At 56.1% G+C, this 17,102-nt stretch overlaps 1 protein-coding gene and 1 pseudogene across 3 annotated transcripts in view; one reads left to right on the top strand and one right to left on the bottom strand.

The window, feature by feature from the left end:
• Positions 1 to 2,277: 2,277 nt before the first annotated feature.
• On the bottom strand, positions 2,278 to 10,357 carry LOC149128811 (cytochrome b-c1 complex subunit 7 pseudogene; annotated as a pseudogene). Its single transcript, XR_016224286.1, has 2 exons — positions 9,922 to 10,357; positions 2,278 to 5,517 (listed from the first exon to the last, which is right to left on the bottom strand). The product of XR_016224286.1 is annotated as a cytochrome b-c1 complex subunit 7 pseudogene (transcript).
• Positions 10,358 to 10,892: 535 nt separating this feature from the next.
• Positions 10,893 to 17,102, top strand: part of PAX5 (paired box 5) — a 193,969-nt gene continuing 187,759 nt past the window's right edge. For both annotated transcript variants that reach the window (XM_008265136.5, XM_070054521.2), the window contains exon 1: positions 10,893 to 11,026. In XM_008265136.5, the coding sequence (XP_008263358.2) occupies positions 10,981 to 11,026 (46 nt within the window). In that variant the 5' untranslated portion in view covers positions 10,893 to 10,980. The remainder of the gene's footprint in view (positions 11,027 to 17,102) is intronic.

Genomic DNA, 17,102 nt, shown 5'->3' with positions numbered 1-17,102 from the left:
ACTTTCTCTCTCTCTCTCTCTCTCTCTCTCTCTCTCTCTCTTCCTCTGCCTCTCTGTAACTGTACCTTTCAGATAAATAAATAAATCTTTTATAAAAGATGCATTTGTTTATTAGAAAGGCAGAGTTATGGGGATGGGGGAGGGAGAGAGCAAGAGGGAGTGCTATCTTCCATCCAATGGTTCACTCTGCAAATGGTCACAAGGACCAGGGCTGGGCCAGGTGGAAGCTAGGAGCCTGGAACTCCATCTGGGTCTCTTGTGGTTGGCAGGGGACCAAGCACTTGGGTCATCTGTCTCTGCTTTCCTAGGCACATTAGCAAGGAGCTGGATCAGAAGTGGAGCATCCAGGACTCCAGCTGGCGCTCATATGGGATGTTGGCATTCCAGATGGTAGTTTAACCTGCCCCCACCAGACACTTCAATGAACGTATTTTATGTGCAAGTTCTATGCTGTTCTGGGGTCACAGAGGTGTATCTGACACCGCACCGTTGCTTTCATGGGAGCAAGAAAAGAGGCCAAGGGCTATGAGAGTGTGACAAAGGCATCAGCAGATCTGTGGGCCCCTGAAGGAGCCCGGTGGGATCACTTACACAGTGACCCTGAGCACAGTGCGGACACAAGAGCTGGCGAACCCTGCGCAGCCAAGCAGGCTCCACAAGACAGACTTGCAAAGCTCCGAAGGAAGCTTGTTTGTTCCCATGGGTGCCGTGTGGGAATAATGAAGTGGACCAAGCCTGAAGATTGCTCTGGTGCAGTGCTTATGATATCCCCATGGGGATCCTCTTTACTGAGCTGACCCCAGTTGCATCAGCAGGGAATTCTCTATCTTCCTGCCTTGGCAGTTTCAACACAGCCAAGTATGTTCTACATCTAAGCCACTGCTTATCAGAACCCTTGGTCTGTAGCATTCGTCTCCCCATTTTTTTTTTTTTTAGCTCAGCCTTCCACACTCAGATCAAATGCTCTGCTTTGAGAACTCTCCTTAGATTTCCCTTGGCAGGCAGGACGGACTCCACCTCCGTTTTCCTAATTGTATTTAATTCAAATTCTATCAATTCTGACTTTGTATCATAGGCTTATTTCTCTGACCTGACTGTGAGCAACTGGTGGGCAGGAGGCTCTGATTCCCCTCTAGGATGAAGCCCTGGCCTGCCTCTCTCTCTGCCTCTGTCTCCTCTCTCTCTCTCTGTCTGTCTCTGTCTCTGTCTCCAGCTTCTCTCTCTGCCTCTGTCTCCTGCCTCTCTCTCTGCTTCTGTCTCTGTCTCCTGCCTCTCTCTCTCTCTCTGTTTCCTGTTTCACTCTCTGCCTCTGTCTCTGCCTCTGTCTCCTGCCTCTCTCTCTTTGCCTCTGACTCCTGCCTCTCTCTCTGCTTCTGTCTCTGTCTCCTGCCTTTCTCTCTCTCTCTCTGTCTCCTGCCTTTCTCTCTCTCTCTCTCTGTCTCCTGCCTCTCTCTCTGGTCTCTCTCTGCCTCTGTCTCTGGTCTCTCTCTGCCTCTGTCTCTGTCTCCTGCCTCTCTCTCTCTGTCTCCTGCTCTCTCTCTCTCTCTGTCTCTCATAGGATTGAATTTAAAACGGAGGACTGGCATTGTGGCTCAGCAGGCTCAGCCCCTGCCTGGGACACCAGCATTCCACATCAAAGTGCCTGGGACTGAGTCCCGACTACTCTGCTTCTAACTCAACTTATTGCTCCTGTACCTAGGAGACAGATGATGGCCCAAGAATTTGGATTCTTGCCACCTACAGGGGAGACCCTGATGGAGTTCCAGGCTCCTGGCTTTAGCCTGGCCCAGCACCAACTATTGCAGGCATTCAGGGGGGTTAATTGGTAAGATGGAACATATCTTTCTCTCACTATCTCTCCATCACTCTACCTTTCAAATAAATATAATTTTTTTTAGTTTTTTTTTATAGTATGTATCTTCCATGAATTTCCTAAAGGCCTCTATTCTATATTGACACAGGAGTGCATATGTTATATCTTTTAAAACAGCGGGATGCAAAGTCAAATCTATTTGGAGAGCAGTGGTGAAGGGGCTGCTTCCCAGTCCTAGCAAACTAAGGGGTGAATTGTCTTTGTAAAGAATTGTTACAGATAACTGGATTCAGTAATTGTCCAGGATAAAGTCTAGAATTTAACAAACTCCAACAATGACTACAATAGGCATTTGTATAAAGTAGTACATCTACAGACCAAATAATTCTTAAGTTGTATTTCAGGTTTAATCAGTTTTGGAAAAAAAATGAGGACAGTTGTATCTACAGATTTCAAATACATTACTACTCCTTCGTCCATTCTTCTCTCTTTTCTTTCCCAATTAACCTCTTTCAGATATGGCTCAAGGTAGAATTTATCCTCTTCATATTTTGTCCACTGCTCTTTAGGCAAGATCTGATGTCTCATGGTCAGGTCCAGTGCTCTCTTAATGCAAAACATGCTGTCTTTATAAAGGTTCTCAGGAAGCCTTCTTATGGCTTCTTTTACATCTTCATCCTCATGTATTGTATCATCTCGCATTAATCCCAGTTTATTGACCCCTGCAGCATTGTAATACCACCTTCGAATACCATCTAGCCACCGACCTGATGCTGCAACAGCAGGCCTCCCTGCCATTTTGACCTGAGAGCCATAAATCTATTAAAAAAAAAAAAAAAAAAACCACAACTGGATGAGGGCACACATCCATCTCCAAAGCCAGATGGATTTTTGGGGAGCACATTGGGAATGGTCTGCAAATATGGCTGCTGGTACTCTGGGGGTCTGGTTGCAGCCACCCTGACAAAGTTCCAAGTTTGTGACGTTTGAACAGGTAGGCCTGCTAAGGGGTTGGGGCTCAGTGAGTCACAGTTATGTAGTCTGCCCTGGAAGAGCTATCAAGCTGGTATTTCTCACGGATGGAAAAGTACATCCTGCGTATCTGCCTCACCTGGGAAGTTACTGAACACTCAGGTTCCAAGCACTGTCCCACAGCACTAAGGCAAGCTCTCTGGGGCTGGGGCTGGGCCCCCGGATGCGGTGTGTGTGTCGGGGGCAGGGGTCTGCACTTGACTCCTCTCACACTGAAGTGTGGAAGCCACTGTAACGAGAGAACAGCGTGGTTTACGGCTGGGAAAGCTGGTGCCCAGAGGTGAAGCTCTCCCCATGGGAGTCCACAGAGGAGGAGCGAGGACTGGACACAGCACTTCCTCTGCAACCCGCAAGGGAACAGGAAGGGAGCGCTCAGGGCTCTGTGGCCAGCAGGCGTGGCTCGTGGAGGGGTTAGTATGGTGCCTGGGGGCCATTCCAGGCTGAGGGTTGTTTTCCAAGGCTAAGATTCGTGAGGAAACTCCTGTGCCAACTTCCCAGGGGAGGAGATGCAAAATGAACTCCCCAGCGCTCCTCTCCTTGGGCCCTGGGATCCAGCTTCTCCTTCTGGTATCTCCAGCTGCTGCTCTGGCCACCCTGGATGAGGTGTGCCAGGGGCCCGCCCACCTTACCCACCCAGCTTCCTTTGCTTGTTCCCAAAACCATTGTGAATTTCTTTCCTCAGAAGCAATAGTCATTCTTATCACACACACACACACACATGCCCCAGCCCCGGGGTCAGCTCTTTATATAGTATTTCGCTTGTGTGCCGGAACACAGAGCCTCACCTGCAAAATGGGGATGTTAATTATGCCCTCTGTGCCTTCCTCTGCCCCGCCAAGTCCTCCTCACCCTTCCATGCCCAGACCCTTCCCCCAGGAGGTCCCCTCTCACCTCCTCTTTGCCAGGCTGGCCCGCCCCCACCCACTGTGCGGGATTTCCCAGCTCCAGCTCGGCTCCCACCCAGCCTCCTGCAGTGAGGGGTCTAAGCAGAGAGGTCTGTCTCCCCTGGGGACAAGGCCTCCTCTGCTGGGCGGCTGCAAAGGGCAAAGCCTGCGGTGCGGAGGCTGGCTTCTCTGCCCTCCTCCCTGGCCAAGGGGACTGTACCCCAGGCTCCCCGTGTGAGTCTGCAGAGAGTGGAGGGCATGTGACCCCTCAGGACCAGGAGCCATGCTGCCCCCCCCCCTCCCCGCCCCAGGCCAGCTGGGAATCAGCCTCAGCCTGGGTGGCCAGAAGAGCCTCAGGGGCAGTTTTCCTGTGGGCCCTGGAAACTGCCCCCGCTGGCTGGCTGGCTGGCTGGCGCAGCCCAGACACCCGGCCTGCGCAGAGGGCCTCCAAGGAAGTGGAGGAAACAGAGGCTTTGGTGAAAGGAGCCAGGACAAAACTCCGCTCTGAGCTTAATTAAAATGAGCGCTTAATCTCTCCCCCAACAAATGCAGATCGCCCACAAAAGAGAACGGGAACAGCAGCAGCCAGGAAGACCGGGAGCCTTATAAACAGGCACTGGGGGCAGTGCAGGCTGCTCCGCTATGATCTGATACAATGACTATTGTCAAGGAGGGCTGTTTTTCCATGTTTTTGTATCCTTTTCTTCGCATTTTCTTTTGCTACCTAATTTCATGCATCAGAGGTCAAAAGACAAAAGGTCAGGCCCGGTTTAAAGGCAGCAAACTCCCCACCACAGGAACGTGTGTCCGAGGGAGCGCTTTGAGGCACCGCCTTCGGACAGCGGCAGGTTTCTACCCCTGCCTGATTCTCTTTTGTCACCTCTCCGGGTACAGGAGTCTGCAGGCAGATGGCATGAGAGATCAGACACCAACTGCTGCACCAAACTGGGGGAAAACTGTCCCTCTTTCAATCCACGAAACTGTTTTCATCTCAGATCTTGTTTCTAAGAATTTGTTCACAAGAAAGAGAAGCCCATCTGTGAGCTCCCAGCCTGCCTCCGCAGAGAACTTGCACACGTATGTGAACATACAGTTCCTATGTGCATACATGTGAGCACATACTGTCGTTATGAAATCTGAGCACATACTCCCTAATTGATTTTTCTGGGGGAAATTTACGAAGCTTTCACCAGAAAATTAACACTTATTCTAAAAATTGTTTTAATTGAAATTGCAACAACGTTTTTAGTCTGAATACTTTTGTACAAATATTTTGTCTTCAGTCTTTATCTGTATTTAATGTCCCACTTTGGATCTTAGGAAATAGTGGACTAGTAAAGTTTTCTAATGTGATAGGTAGGTTCTCTGTTTCTGAGAGAATTTAATATCATGATTTCCCATTAGAAATATTTTCTAATTCAGAGGGGAAAAGGACTTTCTTGTTCTCTGTTCCTAACCTCCTCATAGTAAGTTAATATTCCAAATGGCTTTCATTTGAAAATAAATCAGGAGAGAAGACATCTTCTTTTTGTAGACAATTTCTAGTAGATGTGTATTCCACGTCTGAGGGTCTGCCCCCACCTCCGGTGTACCAAGTAAACAAACTAAGCGCTTTGGGAAGAGTTTCTGGTCAGGGCCAGACACTGGGGCTGGCTTCAGGGTTCATCTCAAAGACCCTTTGGCCCCAAGCCTAGCCCCCCTTTTCCATCTTACTCTGGGCTGAGTTCTGGAAGAAGCTACCAGCAAACAGCTGCTCGAGTCACTATAAAAAAGTAATCAGCAGCAAATCTGAAAAAAAAAAAAAAAGTTAGAGCACAGTTTTATTCCAGCTGTGTTCTCAGATCCAGGCTTTATATCCTGCAGTCCCCTGACCTCCTCCTAAGATTTCCTCCCAACAAGAAAACATAAAAATCGCCCGACAACCAGCCCCTGAAACTGGGTTCTCACTTGGGGGATCTAGGGGTCCACACGGCAGGATCCAGGGAGCTGCCCAGTCCTGCTGTGAGCCTCTGCCACAGCTCTCCAGTTAGGACGGAGAAATGGTAAGGAAGTCGGTGAGAACATTCAAGGGCCTACCTAGAGGCCCCTCGGCTTCCCTTGCACCCTCTGATCTGCGTCCCAGACTGGGAGAATCTATAATCTGTGCACACCCCCTCACTGGAAACCACATGGGAAGTAGGCTCCCCCATGCTCCAGTACTTCATGGCCTCAAATTATATCGCATTAAAATATTGTTAGTTTAAAACACACTAAGTAGATGTAACTCTGGGCTGGCACATGAATATTTAAAGCCCACCTTACTTGGAGAAATAGAAGAAACCGGTCTTGAGAGCTAACAGTTCATCGTATAAATACTGATGGAAATAACTCATTCTACACGTGAACTGCCTTTAGCTAAATACGATCGTTTTCCCTACAAATTATGATATTGTTGAATTTAAAAGGATGTATAAAAAGAAACGAACTGATCCACGCTTGCTTTCAACGTTAGACAATCAGAACGCCAGTAAATCTTCAGAGCCGCGTTTTGGATTCTTAGTTAACAGTGGATTTCTGGGACGCGCCGGCAGGTTTTAAACCCAACTGACTGCCTGTTTTCCATATTCATATATTGCGACTGGAACTCCAGTACAGTGAATTTTATCTCCAAATTCTCTGAGAGTTGCTTTCCAACGGCGTCTCGGTGCACATGTCTCAGGCAGCCCCTTGGCATCTGCCATGTGTGCCTGCGCGCTGCAAACCAGTCGTGGAACTGAGCTGAAAGCCTGCATCTGAAATGAATGCAGCCAAACGACGCAGCTCTGCGCTCTTCGAGGCTTCTCTCAGTAACACTTTTAATTAAAGCAAGAAAGGCAGTAAAGTAAAATAACAATAGCCAAGACCCGCCGAGTGCACCAGGTCCCCCGAACACAGCCCCATCGTGTAACCCAGCGCTACGCGAGCATTTCCGGGTGGCGAGTCGCCGACACAAGGTGCCCTGGCGAGCCGGCAGCTGGAGCTCGAAGACCTTTAGGTGCAGCGGATCCTACCGGCAGCAGAAATGGGTGTTCTGACCCAAAGCAATCGTCAGACCCTTTCTGCCGCGGGCGCCAACTGAGACCCCGCGGCGGCGAGTGGCCCGCACGGTGCGCGTTTTTTGCGCTCTGCGCTGCGCGAGTTGCGAGTGGAGAAGTGCCCCCATTCATCCTGGCACCGGCCGTGGGCAAGCGAGCCCCAAACTTATACCGCCTGGGGCCTGCCGGCCATGGCTCGGTGTCTTCCCTCCATCCTGACACCGTCCAGGCCCGGCAAGCCAAGCAGGGCGGGGCAGGGCATCAGGGGCGCCGCCTGCTCAAGGCGCTGCAGCACGTGCGCGCTGCGCGGACCCCGGATCCTGCGAGTCCAGCTCTGGCCGGAGGGTCCAGGCAGAACCCCGCAGCTTGAGGGCGGGGCCTCTTCCTCGCCTACGGCCTGGACGGCGGCTCCCGCCCAGCCACGGCGCCGGGTCCCGCGGGGAGCCGTACGAGAGTCCTCGCGGCAGCTTCTCCTAGGGCTCGCTCACGGGGAGGCCCAGCAGCAGACAGCACTGGCCTCACGTTCGCCCTGGGGGGCGGGAGGCGCAAGGCCAAGACAGAGCCCCAGTCTCGGCGTCACAGACCCCGGAGCCCTCCGGTGCTTTCTGGCCGAGTTGAAGAGCCGGGCCTTGGCCCCTGGGCTCCCGACTTCGGCCTCTCCCTCCCTCGGCTGACTGGGGAACTCGCGGCGTGCCTACACCAACCCCATCTGCACCTCTTCTCTTTTCCTGCCACTCTCTGTTCTCGGTTGGTGCTTTCCCCGCGTCGCAGAAAGCCAGAGCGCGCAGGGGCCCGGAGGTGCCTCCGCACCAGGCGGCCTTCCCGGGCCTCGGCTCGGCCTTTCCCCACTTCCTCGTCTCTCTCACTCCTTCTTTCTTTCTCGGCAGCCTCTCCTCGCATTTCCTTGACAGCTTAGCTAGCAGGTCTCTCTGCCTCTCGATTTGTCTCTCCATTCCTCCCTGGCGTAGCGTGAAAATAAACCGAGCTGTGATGAGGCTGCCGGCAAACGCGGACAGAAAGAATGCCTTGCTCTGTCCTCGGGACGTTTCCGGTCACTCCAGTTTGGTGTCCCCTTGAGGCAGTGCCCGCGCTGGCTCCGCCATGCAGGCCGCTGCTCGCGAGGCGCGGCTGGCGCTCGCGCGTTCTCCAGCTGGGTAGGCGTGTGTGCGGGTGTGGATGTGTCTAGGGTCGCAAGCCAGGGCGGCCTCTCCAAACCGAACACGCGGCCGAACTGGATTTCTAGGATTCTACTACTGCGGCACGGGAGAAGGACGTGTGTATGGGGGCGGGGGGTTCTGCAACATCCCGACGCCGACGTTGATCTGCGCCTACACTCCAGGCGCCCCGGCCCCTTGCTCTGTCTCTCGAGGGCCGCAGCAACGATTCCGCGTCCTCCGAAGTAGGCTGGCGCGTCTGGCTCCGCGGCGGAGAGCCGCCCCTCGGCCTCACGCTGCGCGCGTAGGGGTGGGGGTGGGGTTCACAGCTCCGGGTCCGGCGCGTGGAGACCAACTCACAGCCGACAGGGTGGGCCGTGGGAAGCAGGCCAGGCCTGGGTACCCTGCGCCGGAGGCTCCGGGGATCCGGACCTGAGCTCTGGCACAGCAGGACCTACTGGCAGCGGGCGCCCCCTCGGGAACGAACGTTCGTTTTGTGCCGGCCCCAGACGCACGGAGCGAGAAGCGGCGGCGCCAGGGTCGGTTGTTTCGGAGCACGGCAAGCCCACAGTTCGTGACGTTCGGCCTAATCCTCCGGCCCTCCTGAGTTCGGGCAGGAACGGAGGAGTGACGAGTGTCCCCCCTCCCTAATGCCAAAGCTCCACAAGGCCAAAGCATCCTCCAGACACAAAAACTCGAGGCAGCACACGAAAACAGCCCCCCAAATTCCCATCCCAACGCACAGCTACTGGAAACAAAATCAAAGAAAACAAACCCCAAATCCGCCCACGCAGCGCGCGCACACAAGACACCCGCTAACCCCAAATCAGAACACACCAAAACCCGGCGCAGGAGGAAAAGCCTTCCAAACCACACCCAGAAAGACGACCTAAGACGACAAAGTACAAAACCCACAGAAAATCGAAACGCACCAGACAGAAAACAAAAGCCACCCAAAAGACCGAGACCCGCAGGGCAAAACTCGCTGAAATCAGTCCCCCAGGGGGGAAAAAAACCCAACACGCGACACTCTCGAAACAAAAGCTTTTCTCATAAATAATGAAAACTCAACAGAAAACAAACAAAAACAAAACAAACCCCCTAAAGAGAAGAAGAAGGAGAAGAAAATCCACCCACACACGCCCGCCCCCAGCCCGGGGTGAAATGTCAGTTCCGGGGGCGCTTTTGATCTCCCGGCGTGGGCAGGCCGCTCCTCCCCGGCGCAGCCTCCCGGCGCGGGCGAGGCCGCAGGGCGGGAAGCCGGTGCTGGGGGCCCGGCTGCCGAGGGAGAGAACCGAGCGCGCAGAAATGGCCAAAAATCAAATCTCCGGGTAGAGGCCGGGATCTGCAGGCTGCAGGGAGGAGGCGGCGCAGGGGGACTGCGCAGACCCCTGGGGGGGGGGGGGCGCCCGGGAATCCACAGCCACGTTCCCGATGGTGGCGAAATCTGCGCAGTGGATGCGCGATGTCCGGTTCCCGCCGCCCCCCGCCCCCCTTCCTCGAGCTCTGCGCTCTTCCCCTTAGGTTGCGGCCCAGCCTCGTGACCACCCCCTCCAAAAAAAACAAACAACACTCCTGCTGAGGACGATTCACTCTCTGAAACTGCCATTGTCCGGCGGGCCCGGAGTCCTCCCGCGGAGCGCTCCCCCGCCCTGGAGAACCTTCCCCTCGGCACCACCCCGCCGCGGGGCCCCACGGGCTTCCAGTGGCCGAGCAGAGCAGCTGGACGCGGGGCTGGGGAGGGGGCGCGGGAGCGGGAGCGGGAGGGGAACCTTGAGCCTGGGCCGAAGAGATCGGGTTGGACATGCCACACCTCTACCCCATCTCTCTCCATCTTATCTCCCCTTTGGAATCAAATCCTGGGGCTCGGAGACTGCGCCACGTCTCCGGCCCTGAGGGCATTGGGGATTCCACTGATGGGCCTGGGTAAGGTGTCTGGAACTCCTGCCTGTCCCAAGGACCTTCTGAAACCGTTGGGCTCCTACCCGGTACTCCAAAGCCGAGGCCCGGATTTTATCTGCCGCACTTCACAGCTTTATCTCTGTGCTCCAGGCCACAATGAGACGGGCGTGAGGAGGGGTTCTGGGACCTGGAGGCCGAACGGGACCCGGTAGCTTCAGGGCCTGCTGCCCTAGAGTCAGGGGCCCTGCCTTCGTCTGCGAGCGGCCAATGGGGGTGGGGTGGCTGGGAACCCAGAGGTCGGGCGCCGCCCTAGGGGTGAATCTGAGGATACTAGGCCGTCCCGTGTGTCTGGCGACGCTGCCAGCCCTTGCACCCCCTTGCAGGGCACCTGCTGGGAAGCGCGGCTTAATTCTTGAAAAACAAAAACGCGGCCCGCGCCCACCTGTGCGGCGGGGCTTGCTCGTGGAGGGGTCGCCTGCCCCGCAAACAGCGGAGAGGCCCGCGATCCCCCGACGCGGAGCTTAACAGAGGGTGCGGCCTCGAGGCGCGGGCTCCGGGCTGGGCTTCGGTCTGCCCCTTCCCGTAGGCGCGCGGGCTAGCGCCCGGCGCAGTCTGAAGCCTTCCTTCCCTCCCCCAACCCCCTATAAAAGTCCGGGGCGGCGCGGCGGCGGCACTGCTGCTCTCCGGGCCTCCTGCTCTGCTCCGGCCCGGCCCGACCCGCCCCGTCTGTGGCACGCTGAGCAGGCCCGGCCGCGCAGCGCGGGCACCCTTTCCCCGCTCTTGGGCCGGCAGTGCGGGGCGGCGCGCTGGGGGCGCGGCGTGTCTGGGGACATCTTGTGATGTTGGCGAGAACAGGACATGATCTCACATGGCGAGAAGCTCTTTAGTTCCTTAATCATTTCACGGTGCCTTCGGACGCTTTTTTTCCACCTAAAACGTTTAGTTTCAGCTCAGTGATCAGCTACCCCAGCTCGGCGGGGGAGCGGAAGGCTTGAATTATTCCGACCTGTGAGCGGCCCCTGGCACCAAAAAAAAAAAAAAAAAAAAAAAAAAAAAAGAGAGAGAGAGAGAGAGGCACAAAAAAAAAAAAAAAAGTGGAAACTTTTTTCCCTGTCCATTCCATCAAGTCCTGAAAAATCAAAATGGATTTAGAGAAAAATTACCCGACTCCTCGGACCGGCAGGACAGGTAGGACCGCGAAGCGGGCTCCACACTTGCTAACTGGGACCCAGTGGGGAGCTGCTCCCGGCACAGGGCGACCCCGGAGGAGGAGGGGGTAGGCTGCATTGTGGCAGGGCCTGGCTGTCTGCAGCGTGTTTGTTTGTCTTCACCAATCGGTTCACATGCTTCTGCATCAGTCCAAGTGTCCACGGGTCTTCCTTAATGTTTGTTACTGTCTGGAGAAGTGCAAGTTTGGGTGTGTGTTTACATAAGGAGCTCAGCGTGTCCATGAGTGACACTGGGTTTGTCTTTCCCTGTGTGTTTTCAGAATGTCTGAGTTTCTGTCCAAGAGTTTGTGTGTCTGTGTGTATTATTATGCCTGTGAGTGTATTGGTGTGTGTTTATGACTTGCATGTGTGTGTGAGTGTATTTTTCAGTTTCCACAACGTGTCATGTACATAATTTGGATAAATGTCTGAGTGCATATCTACTGCTCTGGAGACCTATACTCACCTGTCATATCCCAAGTGGTTAAGGAAATAAGAAAGAGGGGATTGCTCTGACTTCCGTATCGGTGGATGTCAACAGCTGTCCAGTGTGTATGCCAATGTACACAAAGTGTCTGTCTCGGGGGTCAGAGCCTATGGGGGTCTAGCGGTGTGCACAGTCAAGCCTAGGTCTCCTTCTGGGGGAGACTGCACCCGGAGCCGAGTGTGATTCAGGGTGTGCATCCCCTCAGTGTGCAGTGTGCACTGCCACCCTGTGTGGGCACCGTGGAGCCCACCGCTTGGACACGAAGCTCACCGGTGGCAGGCACAATGTTGGCAAATGAGTGCAGGCAGCCTGTGGGCTAGAGATGACATTTCTAGAGACCCCCAGCCCGCTAGTTACATCACCTCGTCAAGCCTCTAGCGCCAGTGTGTGTGTGTGTGTGTGTGTGCACTCACTGCGTGCTCAGGTTTTATCCTGTGGGTGCCGCTCCAATGGAGGAGAGCACAAGTGGGTGGACATGGGTGCCTGGCCTGGGCTTTCAGTTCTAGTGCCTATGTGCACACAGGTGTTTCTGGCACAGGGCCTGGGGTGCCTCCTGAAGGCCCAGGCAGTGGATGTCAGGGTGTGTTTATGGCTGAGAAGAGGGGGCAGGCATAGTAGGCCTCTGCTCTGAGAATAATTGCTGCAGCAGCCTCTCCTACTCACCAGACCACTGTGCCAGTCCCCTCTGCCGCACGCACAGCACGTAAGAAAATTCCTGGGCCATCTGGGAGCTCATACCTCCATTCCAGTCCCAAATAAAGCTCAAAGAATAGAGGGGTACTCTTGGACCCCAAACTCAGGACAATGCCTTGGGCATAGATGAGTTTCTGAAATGGTAAGTGAAGAGAAGTGAGGACAGAGAGCTAAAGGCCGGGGAATCAGAAGAGTGATGGGGTAAGGGCCAGGAAGGAGGAACTCCGTCTTCCATCCCCATCTCCCCGATGGTCGACTCCCAACTCCCCTGCTCTGGAGGCACGGGCCCCTCAGGAGGTGGGACTCCTAGAAGCCCTGCACCTGAACTGGGTGCTCAGTCTGTGTGTGGACTGGGTCAGAGGCGACGATGGGTCTGCGCAGCTCACTGGCTGCCTCTCTGGACAAGCTGTCTACGAAGAATGTAATTCATGGCGGTCGATGGGCTCTTTGATTAGTTCAATCGCCTGAATAATCGTTTAATCAATAAAGCATTTCATTCCTCTGCGCAGCCGGACTGGGTGGGGTTGGGGGGGTGCACTAGGCTGGCCAGAGCTTAAAATCTGGAGAGCCACGCCTCCTTCTCACCAGGGGTTGGGGCCAGGGCCGCCTGGCCTGAGAAAGGGCAGAAGCTCAGGTGACACTGCACTTCCACCTGTCTGCACAGGCCCCAACCCAGGCTGGGGAAGAGGAAAGGGTTAAAAAGGTGTCCAGGCTGGTGCTCAAAAGGGCTGCCGGGGCCAGTTCCTGGAAGGGCATCTCTTCCAACTTTTAGGCCTTTCTTGGGCCAATGGATCTCCCTTTCCTTCCTTCACAACTCCTTTCCACTCCTTCCCCTGACCTCAGTTTCCCTGACTCTGCAGTGGGGAGGGAATATGACCTCCAGGCAGTAAGCCTCAGACCAGAGCAGGTCAGCGCCCCCCACTCACACGAAGCCACTTAAGGACCTCCTCCTCATATTATGGGAAAGAGAAAGAAGTCTGGAGAGGGGCAGGGGCATCCTGGCAATCCTAAGGCAGGAGTTAGGACTTCTCTGCCCTTAGAGCTCTTATTTCTATTGGGACAGGAGCTGGATCACCCCCTGTAGACGTGTGTGTGTGTGTGTGTGTGTGTGTGTGTACCCTGTTGGACTACTATTGGGCAAGCTACCTGTGGTGGGTACCCCTGAAACCGTAGGCCAGGGAGACCTGGATGGGCTGGACACATTCCCACTGGGCGTGGGCATCGAGTCCCAGAGCTGTGGACTGAGCCGCAGATGGAGTGTTGGTAATACTCCCCTGTCCACAAACTTCATCTCACAGAGCTTTGGGAGGCCGTATCTCAGGGGCTGTCTCTGCATTAGATAATGGGAGGCAGAGGCTGGGAGAACGAAGGGGCTGCCCAGTCGTAAGTCTCTGGGAGAAGAGTTCTCTGCCTCTGGTCTGCAGAGCAGGCTGGCAATGATAAAGAACCTGGACCAAGGCAACGACTCCTGCAAACAGACCTGGGCCGGGCAGATCTTCAGATCCAGGCCCAGGAACCTGCTGGACCCCCATTTGCCATGTCACCTGGGGTCAGCTGCTTTGCCTCTTTGTTGCTTTTGAAGTTAAAGGGTTAGACAGAACCCACCTGGTTGGGATCTCCAAGGACTAGTGCAATCCCCATCCTTCCGGAACTGAGCCCTAGAGGCCTCCTTTTGAGGGCAGCAAGAGGAGGAAAATAGGCTGGCCCTGGGCTGCAGGAGTTGGTCTCAGTCTCCGGGCACCCAGAGGAGCCCGGGCCTCCTGGCTCAGCGGCAACGCAGTGCGATGGGGGGGGGGGGGGGGCAGGAGAGGAAGGGGAAGCCCGGCGGGGGCTGTGTGCTTGGGGTCCGAGACGGAGGTGGGCGCTGTCGGGAGGTGCTCTGGCATCGCAAACACTGTTCACCGCGGGCTTTCTTTCAATAGCAAAACTTTGAAAGGCAATTCGATTTGCATACGCTGGGTTTCTTCCGGGATAGTTTCCTTTCCCAGTCATCTGGCCTCAGCGCCCAGCACGGGGACAGGCCTAAGAAGCCACGCAACTGTTGCACACTGCGAGGCTGAACCGCACTCGGCGCGGCGGCGAGAGCGGCCGCCTGCTGATCGCCGTCTTCCGGGCTCGGGCTGCGGCTCGTGGGCGTACGGAGGCAGGACCGAGGCGCCGAAACTCGCCTCCGCCATGGAACCGCTGTGTAATCTTGGGCTAGTCTCCTAACCTCTCTGGGCCGCCATTTGGTGGCCTGTAAGGCTGGGCTTAGGTGGCCACGCTGTTGGGTCTGGTCGCGCCTTTGGAGGCTGGAAGTCCCGCGAGGCCAGTCCACTGGAGCGGCGTGGACAACTCCCACCCGGAGGGAAAGTCCCGGTTCCCTAAGCGGCGGGAGGTGCGGGAGGGAGGTCAGGTTGGCCCCGTGGGAGCCACGCAGCGGAACGCGGGACGCCGTCCGGGAGCCGAACACCTACTGTGTGAGATGGCGAGTCTGAGCCACGCCTGTTCTGGTAGTGCTGTGACATCCACTCTGGCGGTGCACGGCGGATTCTGTCCAAGCCGCGCTGGTGTGGGAAGGCAAGTCGGCTTGCGCAGACCTATTCCAGCCGGGTTCCTTGATTTCACAGCAACCCTCCTCCCCCACCTGTGGTCCCGAGAGTGCTCTGCAGTGGCGCTTCTGGAAGGGATGTGTCCAGCCCCTGGACTGGCTGTGTGTATGACCTTGGATAGGTCGGGGTATCCGGCTATGTATCTGTAGAATGGGGAAAGAATACAGTTTCAGGGCCCGGTTAGCGCTTTGGACCCCAGAATCTCAAGCCTGAGCTCAAGGAGAGAGCCTGGGCGGGGGTGTCACTAGCTTTGTCCCTCAGCGAGCCTCAGTCTCCAGCTCCGCACTCCCAGGGGAAATGCAGAGCCCCCACGTGGACTAGGACCTCAGTTTCGGAATTCTAGACATTTCTGATCCACTGGGGCCACCTGGTGAAGTGAACACAGGAACCCTAATCCAGCCTGGTTCCTGGTCCCTGGTGCAGGTGTGACCTTCCTGTTCCAAGGTGGGGGCAGAGGGTGAAGATCCAGGGTCCTGGACAAAGGAAAGATAACCACCCCTCCCCCGCCCTGCCCCGCCCACTGCAGCCTCCTGTGTCCCTAGAGGCCCGCCTGGGGCCGCTTTCTGCAGCTGTGCCCAAGCGGGGGTGGGGACGAGTGTCAGCTCCGGAAACTTGTCTACCGGTCAGGGGCAGCTGGGCCTGGGACAGTGACAGAAGGTGGGTCCGGGGTTAACCCAGGATAGAGGTGTGAGAAGTGGAGCAGTGTTAGGGAGAGGGAAACTGAGGACAGCGATGAAGCAATAGGGTGAGCTGGGCCCCTCCCAGAATTAGCGTGCGCTGCCTCCCTTAAAGCCTAAGCCTGGAGCAGGCATCTGAGAGCCCTTACTGTGGCGGGTTTATGCTTCATGCTGGAAGATCCTCACAAACAGAAATGGTGAGTCTCCAGACCACTCCTACAAGCTGCTGGGGCCCAGGAATCCTCCCCCGGGACGCAGAGGGCTCACGGAACTGTAGCCTCTGGGGTGAAGAATGGCTGTCACGTGTTTCCTTTTCAAGGTCTGGTTCCTTTGCTTGTGGTCCCAGAGCCTCTACCCCCTGAGAAATTGAGACTCGCTAGACCCCTTCTAGTTCGGGAAAGTTCTGCTAGAAACCATTCATTTTGTCGCAGAAGTGGCAGGAACTTCCCTGTGAGGGAGAAGGTTTCCCTGACAGCTGGAAGCTGCAGCATTGAAGCCTCCCCTCCCCGCCCCGGGCTGCTTGTGAGACCCTCATAGGTGGAATGCACCCACCCACTCAGGGGTTTCAGGGACTCTAGCACTGGACACGACTGGGCTCATTCGTTTTCCAAGAGAACTTGTGCAGGATGTGGAATTGTTTCTGCTGACAGAAGCCTTCAGATGTGTGCATCCCCAGCTCCCAAATCATGTGGCAGCTTAGGCAACCTGATTCAAAGCCTCAGCTCCTTCCCCCTCCCCCCCAGCACCAGTTTTTAAGGAGTCTCCCCTGAGTGCATGCAGCACTGGGGACCTTGCTGTAGAGGGAGGGAGGGGAGGATGGGGAGGCCCCGGCGCTCTTTAGTGAGTTCTTGGTAAAATCCAGACGTACTTCTGCTGGAAGGGGCCTTCATCAAAGCCGAGTTGACCCAACTCTGCCCATTTTACAGATGAGGAAAGTGGGAGGTCAGAAAGGGCAGGGATTGCCCATACCTAGTTGAAGGCCTGATCTCTATTGCGTTGCTGAGCTCTCCCTAACATGAGTTTTTCTGTGTTTTTTTTTTCCGTCTGGAGACCATTCTCCCACCCTCACCCCCACCTTGGCTGCCCCCAGTCCCTCAGGGCGTCCCAGCACCTCAGCGCCACGGCCAGGTGGTCGTGCCCCTGCAGGGCCGGCGGCTAGACTTTGCGGGCACTGCGAGGTCCCATCCCCCTCCCCCATCCGCGATCCACGACTAGGCCTTCGCTCCGCGCGCGTTTGTCAATGAACGTGGCGCCGCCACTGGGGCTCCGCCCCCTATTCTCTCCCATTGCTCAGGTATCGGCTAATCAGGCGGAGCCCATGGGTTGCTTAGCCAATGGAACGCTGTCTCGGGCCAGGCCGGGCTTCCGCCGTTCTGATTGGCTTGGGGGAGCGTGATTGGCAGGTAAGCCCCCGCCCCGCCCCCGCCCGGAGGGAGGCTGAGCCCCGGGCGGCGCTGTCCACACGCAGCGGGTCCTGAAAGCGGCTCCGGGGCGGCGCGGTGGCGCACTGTGCGCGCCGAGCAGGCGGAGGGCTAGCGCCGGCGGCGGCGGCGGCAGCGAGGCCAGTGCAAGCAAGCAGCGGCTCGATCTCAGCCCTATAGTCCTGGC

The sequence above is a fragment of the Oryctolagus cuniculus genome, chromosome 1 (assembly GCF_051225735.1).
Source record: "Oryctolagus cuniculus isolate XC-2025 breed Fujian yellow rabbit chromosome 1, ASM5122573v1, whole genome shotgun sequence".
Lineage (NCBI taxonomy): Eukaryota > Metazoa > Chordata > Mammalia > Lagomorpha > Leporidae > Oryctolagus > Oryctolagus cuniculus.
Note: the sequence above shows the minus strand (reverse complement) of the source record. Positions and strands in the feature narration are given on the sequence as shown.